Source organism: Fistularia commersonii, chromosome 10 (assembly GCF_037954325.1).
Source record: "Fistularia commersonii isolate RoL2024-O1a breed Wild chromosome 10, RoL_Fcom_v1.0, whole genome shotgun sequence".
In the NCBI taxonomy this organism is placed as follows: domain Eukaryota; kingdom Metazoa; phylum Chordata; class Actinopteri; order Syngnathiformes; family Fistulariidae; genus Fistularia; species Fistularia commersonii.
The window spans coordinates 7,482,833-7,493,472 of record NC_141293.1 but is presented as its reverse complement, the minus strand read 5'-3'; the positions used below and the strand labels follow the sequence as shown (position 1 = coordinate 7,493,472).

Sequence of the window (10,640 nt, the reverse complement as noted above, 5' to 3'; positions counted from 1 at the left end):
TGGACAACAACAGCTATTATCAAGGAGACAGGTAGAGGAGTACTTGGTGTGTCATCTTGAAGGAAAGTAGATAAGGAAACTTGGTAGTTGAATGAGGAATTGCAGGAGAATATATTGAGAAAGCGGTTAGCAAAGAAGAAGTTGGACACTGAGAGGACTGAAGAGAACAGACAGGAGTACAGAGAGATACAACTTAAGACAAAGATAGAAGTAGCAAAGGGAAAACAAAGGGCATACGATGACCTGTATGCCCGGTTGGATAGTAAGGAGGGTGAGAATGATCTATACAGGTTGGTGAAACAGAGAGATAAAGATGGAAAGGATGTACAACAGGTCTGGGTGATTAAGGATAGAGAGGGAAATGTATTGACAGATGCTAGAAGAGTGACAGGAAGATGGAAAGAGTACTTTGAAGAGCTGATGAATTTGGAAAATGAAAGAGGCAAGGGATGAAGAGGTGACTATTGTGGACCACAAAGTAGCAGAGAATAGTAAAAGTGAAGTGAGGAAGGTATTGAAGAGGATGAAGAGTGGAAAGGCAGTTGGTCCTGATGATATACTTGTGGAGGTGTGGAAGTGTCTAGGAGAAGCAGCGGGAGAGTTTCTGACTCGAGAGTGAGAAGATGCCTGAAGAATGGAGATGAAGTGTGATGGTGTCTATTTTTAAGGGGGATGTGCAGAATTGCGGCAACTATAGAGGGATAAAGCTGATGAGTCGTACAATTAAGTTATGGGAAAGAGTAGTGGAAACTAGATTGAGAGCAGAATGGGTTCATGCCTAGAAAGAGTACTACAGATGCAGTATTTGCTTTGAGAATGCTAATAGAGAAGTATAGAGAAGGCCAGAGGGAGCTGCATTGTGTTTTTGTAGACCTAGAATACACATACTACAGGGTGCCAAGAGAGGAGCTCTGGTATTGTTTGAGGAACTCTGGAGTGGCAAAGAATTATGTTAGACTGGTCCAGGACATGTATGCTAGCTGAGAGACAGTAGTACGTGTGCTGTGGGGGTAACAGAAGTTCAAGGTGGAGGTGGGACTTCATCAGGGATCAGCTTTAAGCCCCTTCTTGTTTGCAGTGGTGATGGACTGGCTGACAGATGAGGTTGGACGGGAATCTCCATGGACCATGATGTTTGCAGATGACATTGTGACCTGTAGTGAGAGCAGAAAACAGGTAGAGGAAAATCTAGAGAGGTGGAGGTATGCTCTGGAAAGGAGAGGAATGAAAGTTAGTCGCAGCAAGACAGAATATATGTGTGTGAATGAGAGGAACTCAGGTGGAACAGAGAGGCTACGGGAAGTGAAGATCAAGAAGCTGGAGGATTTCAGGTACTTAGGGTCAACAGTCCAGAGCAATGGAGAGTGTGGAAAAGAGGTGAAGAGACGGGTCCAAGCAGGTTGGAATGGGTGGAGAAAAGTGTCAGGGGTACTATGTGATAGAAGACTTTCAGCCAGAATAAAAGGAAAGGTGTACAAGACAGTGGTGAGACCAGCGATGCTGTATGGACTAGAAACTGTTACAATGACCAAAAGACAGGGGGCAGAACTAAAGGTCACAGAGATGAGGATGTTGAGGTTGTCTTTGGGAGTGACCAGGATGGATAGGATCAGGAATGAGTCTATCAGAGGAACAGCACGTCAGATGTTTTGGAGAGAAGGTCAGAGAAGCCAGACTGTGACGGTTCGGTCACGTACAGAGGAGGGATGGTGAATATATTGGTGGACAGATGCTGGAATTGGAGCTGCCAGGCAGGAGGTCTCGAGGAAGACCAAAGAGAAGATTTATGGAGGTAGTGAGAGAGGATGATACAGAGAATAAGGTTAGATGGAGAAGGTTGATTCCCTGTGGAGACCCCTGAAGGGAAAAGCCGAAAGGAGAAGAAGAATAATAATGCACATACATTCTACTCAATACATTAGAATTGATAGTTATTTTTGAGAGCGGTAAGTTTTTGCTGCCTGATCACGATGAGGCAGGTGTTTTCCCTCAGTTAGCCATCCAATATCCTTTACTAAATTCTATATCTACCCTCTTGGCCAGTCACATCCCAGAGGCTTCCCTGCATGCTGAAGTAGTGTTCATCCTCCACATGAAGGTTGTTGATTGACAAGGACTACAGGGATAAGTGGGATTTTACTACACAGACAATATAGCCAGAATTCTCTGTAGTGAATACAGAGGATTAAGGTGTAGGTTTTTATGAGCATTGTAAGTTTACTGCACAAGGACCAAGTCTAACACTCTGTAGACTGATTCAGTGTCCATCAGTGTGAGTATGATGGGTGTGCAGTGATGCCTGTCGATTTCCTCGCTCTGGACATGTGAAATTCTAAGGAAGATTGCAGCAGGTGACACTTGGGTATGGTTGCGTCCGCCAGCCAGATTCAGTTGAATGAATGTCCATCTAGAATTGCGCAGGGTCCCCGAGGTTGTTTGCAAAAGACTGCACCTGTGTTTTTAGAGCATGTGATAACACTGCACAGCTGAACGTTAACACTTTGCATCTTACATTCTGTTCTTCTCATCAACATCACACAAAATATCCCTGAAATGTTTTTATTCACAATTTCCCTGTCATGTGTGTTTGCATGGTCTTCAGGTTCACATGGATTTTGACTTTTCACCTTTGATCATTCCATCCCTGCTCGGTTTGTTTCTGAAGAATGAATTGTTCGGCTTGTGGAAACAACCCTGTGGCTCCAGAAAAATATTGAACTGCCTCCAGGGCAGGTCAGTTATTTTCTTGCACGAATGAATGAATGACTGCAGAGACAAAAAAAAAAAAACGGACAAAAACAAAAAGAGGACAGTTGACATGTGACACCGTGCTCAGATAGCAGGTTAGTGATGTCACAGCGGAACAGCGAGGCTGTGGTGTCGGCCACGTTCTCCACAGTGCACCACCCTCTGTATGACATTTTGGCTCCCTGTGCGACGTCGCCACCATCCTTGTGACATCACAGCTGCCGGTTGCTGCTTCAGCCCCCCGCCGTGCACACGTCACCAACCGATGCGTTTGTCTTTCTCTTGCACCTCTGCAGGGTTTGACAGCTGTTGGCATCCAGAATTGTGAGGGTGCCCAGTTGTCACCGCTGTCAAGGATGATTTTCACGCCAAGACGTCCTTCATCAGTCTTCCTGCATTGTTTCCATCTTTAGGCTTACTTCCCTATTGAGACAAGATGTCTATGAAAGTTGTGCAAAGGCTTTCTAAACAATAATGATAATAATACATTTCTAGAACACTTTTGCTCCGAGTGTTGTGTTAAGAAAAGGACAGACACTAATAAACAAACACGCATTTAATCAGGAAATGATCTCACTAAAAATAAGCTGTCTGAAAAAGAAAAACAACTGATAAAACATGACAGTGAGAGTTACACCGTTTGGATTGACATTTACACAATAAATGGACATTTACCCAGTATGGATACTGAAACATAAAAATACATGGGGCCATATTTTCTAAAGTAACCGCCTGGATCATAAAAATGTCATATCTAATAATAGCATGTATAACGATAGTATTACATGAAATTTCTTTTTTTTAGTGAATGCAATAAGCTTTTGCTGTATTTATTTTCTTTTTTGGACCCCGGAAATGGCAATAATAATGTGTTTAAGTAACCAATAAGTGCAGCTGTAGTAATATAAAAATAGCACAACACGCTCAACTGGTGTTTTTTCCGAACTGGCAGCCCCCTCCCTCCCCGATCCCTGAATATTTGTTGTGATCTGCGGCCGTGACGAAACAGCCAATCAGCAAGCTCGGTGTCCCTCAGGCCACGCCCAATTGCTCTGATCACGAGTGGGTCCGCGTGCGCCCACCTTGAGCGCCGACCAATCAGCGCAGCCAACTGCGAGCGCGAGGGCGCAGAATGGGGAGGAGGGGCGGGAGCTCGAGTGACAGCTTTGGGTTCAGAGATGTGGGAAAAAATAAGAGGTGCCACTCTGCCAGTGAATTCGCCGGTCTAACATCGAATCCATCTCCCTGCTGAGTTCACATGAATTATTTATATGAGGGTCTATTTATTTATTAGTCCTTTTAATAAGTTATTTCTGTCATCGGTTTTATAAAGTATGCATGAATTTGGACTGTAATACAGCAGAGATAAATGCTTCTCGGACAAGAGAAAGGGGATGGGAGGGGTGACAGATGAAAAACAGTTCTGCCAGCAAACTAATTATTTTGCAGAATCATGAAGAAAATGCCATTTGTTATTTGGTATGCTTATTGATTAGGAAACAAGAAACTACCGGTACACCCAATCCCTGCATGATCGTTCCTGAAAATCAGCAAATTATACAATGACTTGGCAAGAAATTTTCCTTGTGAAGTGAGAAACAACAATAAAAAAAACCTTTAAATAGCCAGAGAGGAACTGGAAAACAACATTTGAATGAGTTCTAATTATATGGAACATACAAAAATAATAAACGCTTATTTAGTTTATTTTCTACCAACACGCCAATCAATAAAGCTGTGACAAAAATTCCAATTCATCAAACGTATATAAAAAAATATATACTCTTATTTATCCTATGAGTGCACACCCTTCAGAAATAGCAAGGGGGAAACAAGATATTTGCAGTGATACTGATTTAACTACAAATTCACTTTTTCTCTTAAACAAATATGTTGACTGCAGTGCTAATAGTTAAGGAAGTTGCAAAGTTTATATTTGTAATTAACAGAGGAGCAAGCCATCGTCTCATTATAGACGATCTTCGGCGTTGCACACGAAAGGGAAAGGAAACGGCGACTTCTCCATTCCAAAATCCTCTGTCTCATCTTCAGCAGTAATGAGTGTGCGATCGATCGGGACCTTTTGAGACGTTTCTTCCTCGGTTTCAGGGTTTTCGGTCGGTTGTTCACTTCCCCCGTCCCGTGGAGCCTCGCGGCTGCTGATTTTGAGGGAGTTTGCTCTGTGTGAATTTCCAGGCGCCAGATTTATCGAGCCCGACTGCACAAAGTTGAAAAGCAAGCAAGCTAGCTAGCTAGCCACCTAGCTAACCCGTAGCTAGCTTACTTACTAGCTAGCTTGCAGTGTTTGGTCCGGGAGAGACCGTTGTTTTCCGCGCACTTATTCGGGGCGTCGTCCTGTCATTTAGGCCGCGACTGTTCTTGGCTCTACCCCACCGAACCCCGAGGATTATTCCCGCCGAAGTCAGGAGTGGTAAACTGGGGTTGTTTCTAGCTAGCGTGCGCGACATAGCCTGCTAGCTAATACCCTGCGTATTTAGCCTGGAAGCCAGCTCAAGGCCTCAGCCCAGCGCCGCCAGCTGCCGCCACCGACCGAGTATTCGCATTGCCGTGCTCTTGAGACTTGACAGGTGAGTACGAAGCCGCTACTAAAACTAATAACTCGGGAAAACGTTGTAAAAACAACACTGGCATGTGGAAGGACTGTCACTCCCCCTCCCCCTCTCCCGTTCCTCCCCCGCTGCGTTAAAACACGAGCGAATTGAGGAGCTAGCATGCTTGCTAACTAAATATTAGCTTGATTCAAAACGATGGGGGGCGAAAATCACGCTGGAGGTCGCCATCTTTCATTGGATGTTGCTGCAAGCAGCTCCCCCTTCCTCCTCCCAGACGTTGCTAGTAGTTTCGAGACAACTTTTAATTATTAGTCCGGAGCTGTTTACTCAGCAAAGGCGGGGGTTGTATTTGCAACTCCTAACCTCCGGGTGGTGTCTACGGTGTCACACGCCGCCGGGCATGGCCCCCCTCTGCACGAGCATGGCTTGAGAGCCTCGCCGGCTGTCGGCGGCTAAACACGCCCGGGCCCCGCATTGCGTCTGCGGTTGCGTGGGTCCACGCAAAGCGGCTGTCAGAAGTGTGCCGTGGCTTGTCTGGATGAAGATAAACACAACAATCCTCCACCCTGTAGGCGTTGGAGATGCCAAATGACCATCCTCTTCCACAGCGGAAACCTACACAGCAAAAGGAAAAAATAAAAACAACAACAAAACTTGCAGGAAAAATGGAGTCCTCGGCTTATAAATCATCTGTTGTTTATTGTGTGCAGTGGAAACAAGCCAGAGGTAGGAAGTGCTTTGATTCAGGGTCAACCTTGACTAGGTGGAGAGAGAATATTTGTCATGTTTGTCATAAACATTGTCCTTTTCTCCATTATCATCATCCTGCACAACACACAAAGATGCCCCGAGAATAACCGCTGCCTGTTTTGTTTTATTAACTCTTTCAAGGAGGTGAAGAGCATGATCTAGCCCAGTAATATGGAAATAAAAAGAGAAAAGATAGTGGCAGAACAGCTGAGAACTAGCGTCACTGATAATAATAACAGTAACATCAAAGTCCTTCTGGGTGAGCCATAAAGGTAGAATCGATTTATTCACAGAGCCTCCATTGGTGTCCCGAACAGGTGCGAGATACCGACCCCACGTGAACGCTGCTGTGAGACGATAGCAACACATTGAGATTTTCCAGCAGTTCCAGAAGAACCCGGTTCCGCTGTCACCACGTCACTGTCTCCAAACCTGATTGCCACTAAACTGCGCGGACTATGTTTATCAAAGTTTTCGCTTGTGCCTGGTTTTCCTGTTATTTACTGTCGCTGTCAAAACACAGAAGTAGAAGGGGTCGAGGCCAGCAGGTCATAAATCCGATGCCGACATCTCATCACAACAGTTGTTTTGATAGTTGACTAGAATTGATGGTTGTGTTCACCCTCGTTCATCGCAGTGGCATTGAGCACGCGCACACACACACACACACACACTCACACACACACGCAGGCCGTGTATGGGAATCAGTATGTGGATCAAAGGTCAGTAGCTTTACAGCCATGCCATTCTTTTTCTGCTTTGTATGCAAACACAACGAGGGCCCGTGTCAGAGACAGGCCCTCGATTGTTGGTGGATTACCCCCGCAGTACAAACGGCCCCAGCGGGGCACAAACCAAGGTGTTTGTAGCCTCGCGATGACTCAGCCGGGGCCCCGTCTACTTTGCTCTGCAATGGTGGAGGTCAGGTGGAGTGGAAGGGATTGGCCAATCAGGCACCTGCATTTCAGAGAGAGCCAAGACTTGGAAAAGTTGGGATTAAACGGGAGGGGTTTGTTATAATGGTCAGAACATCTCATGGGAATTTCCTATTTACGTGTAGATGTTAGATAGCGGTTAATCAATAATGATCAGTTTTGGATTTCCTGGTGATATTCGGCAGCCAGTGAGGCAGAGGGGCTAGACATTGTTCCTGGTGTTTTGTCTGAATCTGATAAAGTGCTACCGTTTAATAACAACAACAAACGAGACGTTTACTGACCTTCAGCAAACATTCTTCGTATTACATGACTTCTTTTTGGTGAACACCTTGTCCTGTCCTGGTGTGTTTATTACAACTTTATGGCGTGGGGAGGAAAAAAAAAACAATTGAGAAACTAGAATAAAATAAATAAAGATGAGTGAAAATGAGTTTAATAGCATCACAGGCTTGTTTGAAGCCGTGCAAGAAAATAATGAAATCTCTCAGCAGCAGGTGAATTTGTGTGACAGGTTGCTGCTGTTGGGCTACCCGTCCTGCCTGCCAAGTGTGTTTCAACCATAGGAAACCTGATTCTTGGGTGTGATGTCCCTGAAAGTGGCTTGACGGTTGATATTTTAGCAGGAAATTATGTGTTGTTTAGATGCTAAAGTTGTTAGCATGGATGCTACCGTAGCGCCCATGCCCAATCGGAGTAAATATCAGCGACTTGAGGTGCTCCTCCACGGACTAGACGTTTTCAATTCCTGGCTTCGGCTGTGAAAGACAGAAGGCTCATCCGGTGACCTGACAATTTTTTTTTCTTTTTTTTTGACAGTTAAACAGATTTTACAGCTTCTCCCCCCAGATGGTTCTGCGGAACAAACCATCTGCTGCCTCTGGTTAATAGAGTGCGAGAGCCATTGAATGCGACTTGGTAGAATAAGACTTGAAATACATGGATCAAAGAGTAATAAACCAAAGAGGCTTTTTTTTCCCCCATTCTGAACAGCAGTTATATTACAGAATATATGCTGTTATATTGTCATCCACTGCAATCTTGCACACTTTTGTGTTCATTTTGATGAAAATTCAAATGCGACATGCTATGCTGCTAAGTTCATCAGTCCTGGACGGAGTTACTGTCGGACACTGCTCCCCGGCCTTTCGTCTCACACGTGTCGCGGGACAAACATCCGCCGCTCATATCTGATGTGTTTGTCCCCCCCTCTTCCTCCACTGCAGCTTGACTTGGTGACACAGCGTCTTCTCCCTGAGGAGCCAAGAAGCAGACGGCTCATGACTTCTGACCAGGACACGAAAGTTGTAGCTGAACCACAGGTGCAGCAAGTACAAGAGGCAAAAGAGAGTTCTCAGTTGGTAGGTTTTACATCTACACACACACACACACGCGCGCATTTATCACTTATATTTTTGGAGCTGGCTGTATTTTAATAGCCTTTTTCCAGTTGTCCATGACTACCCAGATGTTCTACTGCTTCCTGTGGAGCTTAAGTCTAATGAGGTTGTTGTGACAATGCAGACGCCTAAAACTTCTCAATTTTCTCTCCAGCTCAGGGACCAGCTAGGTTAACTGCCAATGTTGCTTGAGTGATGACAATTTCTATCAATTATGATTCATGTAATAGGTTTAAATGTGATGGAAATGGTTTGATGTGGGAAGGCTTTGCATGTGACCGCGTGTTCACTTAGAGTGGCGTTTCACATGTTCACTGATGGGGAAGCGCAGCCATAAACAGAGATTTTGATGTTCCCGGCAAATCAACCCTCTTGACAAGTTAAATCGCTGACCAGCACCTTGGATGCGGCCCGGTACGAACGTCCTGTGCTTTAATTCTAGAAAAAGAATGCTGAATAAATTACCTGGTAGATGTACTTCTTTGTGTGTAATGAATGTGAAACAGACATTTCTTCGCGGTGGCTTGTTTGCTGTGGGCGGTTCTGTTTTATTGTCATAATAAAGGATTAAATGGTACAATGACATTACACTTCCTATTCCCTGGAAAAGTAAACATCTGTAAAGTTAACAGTGAGCGGTCATCCACACCAGATGTCTGCACTTTTAAGTCTTTGTTTGCTAATTTGTCACCAAGTCATGTGTTGATTTTCTAAATGTTCTATAAGTGGGTGGCGCAGTGGTTAGCACCGCCTCCTCACAGCTCCAAGGTCCCTGGTGCTTTCTGTCTGGAGTCCCCATGTTCTTCATATGCCTGCGTGGGGTTCCTAATACAGTCCAGAAACATGGTGGAGCCTTTATTAGTGACCCTACATTGCTCCAACGTGTGAATAGTTGTACGTCTCTGTATTTGGCCCTGTGATGAATCTGGGGGAGCCCCGCCTCTTGTCCAATCACAGCTGAGATAGGCTCCAGCAAAACCAGAGTGCAAGATAAGCGGCATAACTACTGAATGAATGACTGTTCTTGAAGTAGTATTTTCTGCGTGGCTGATGCTCAACCGCTTCGTCAGCTGCAAGCGGCATATCAGAGCGCGAGAACGCCTGTAACCAAACAACCTGTTTTAATTTGTCTCTGCTGATTGCGGCCATGACATTTTGTTGTCTGTTGAAGCATGAAGGCCTGAGCTGGGAGAAAAAAAAAACTAAACACCTGTGCATCTTGTGTGTGGCGCTGGGCAAACAAACCAACACCTAGTTTTTACAGCCAGTCAAGCTTGTTGTTGACAAATTCGACATTTCTGTTGCTTTAATCAACCCCCCCCATGCTAATTCATAATTAGCTCTTGTGTTGTCTCTTCGTGTTTGCTTATTAGCTTTCCGCCCCTTCCTCATGTTGTCCTGGCTTTCATGCGGGACCGCGCAACTGCGAAACAATGATGAGACCGTCACCAAAACCAAAAACAGCCGTCCCCAAAAAAACCCCACAAAAACTCTGGTAAAGGGATTAACAGAGAGCCGAGGCAGTGATTGGCCGACACCATTTTAACGGTGCATTAGCCTTCAGGTTTTCCCGCACGTGCACAGTGTGTGTGTTTGGATGGGCTTGGCACAGGCACCGGATTAAAGACTCCGATATGCACCTTGTCCCACGTTTGGCTACCCATCAACAACAGCATTAGCGGCAGGTTACTATTGATGGGTAACATCAACTGTCTCCAGGCAGCAGGGTCACGTGATCAACCACCATTGTCTGTGGGGTCATCACACTTCTGCTCTGCTTTTTCCCTGACGTGTTAGCATGTCTGAAGGGAATCTTGATCTCTCGCTCGCTGCTCTGATCCAAGTTCCTTGTAACTCAGATTCAGCCTCGTAATGCTTACATTTTGAATCAAAAGGAAAAAAGATGATGGCAAATGAATGATTGGTGTGCCACAATCTTGTTTCTAATCCTGTAAATTTATCTGTGACTGTATTTAATGTGTAGCTTAAAGAGACACTGTTATGTTGGACGTGTCTAAAGGGAAATGTTAGAGACGTCTTTGTTGAAATTATATTAGCTGTAATTACTTTCACAAGAGACTGCTCACCTATTGTGTGAAGTTAGTTTCAGAGGGTTTAATATATATTATCTGATTTTTGCGTTTTAAAGGAGGGGGTCGACTTGGGGTTCAGTTTACCCTGCGAGGTGTGTCCAAGCTTTCCAAGCGATACAATGGTTAAAAAAACAGTTTTCT

General features: G+C 44.8%; 1 protein-coding gene across 5 annotated transcripts in view; it reads left to right on the top strand.

Annotated features, from left to right (window-relative positions):
* The first annotated feature begins 4,737 nt into the window (after positions 1 to 4,737).
* The window catches only part of larp4b (La ribonucleoprotein 4B), a 33,570-nt gene continuing 27,667 nt past the window's right edge, over positions 4,738 to 10,640 (top strand). For 4 of the 5 annotated variants that reach the window (XM_086153487.1, XM_086153483.1, XM_086153484.1 and 1 more), the window contains exons 1-2: positions 4,739 to 5,336; positions 8,233 to 8,367. In XM_086153487.1, coding sequence (XP_086009613.1) covers positions 8,287 to 8,367 — 81 coding nt within the window. In that variant the 5' untranslated portion in view covers positions 4,739 to 5,336; positions 8,233 to 8,286. Of the gene's footprint in view, positions 5,337 to 8,232; positions 8,368 to 10,640 lie in introns of all 5 variants that reach the window. The other variant, XM_086153486.1, reaches the window with a different exon arrangement.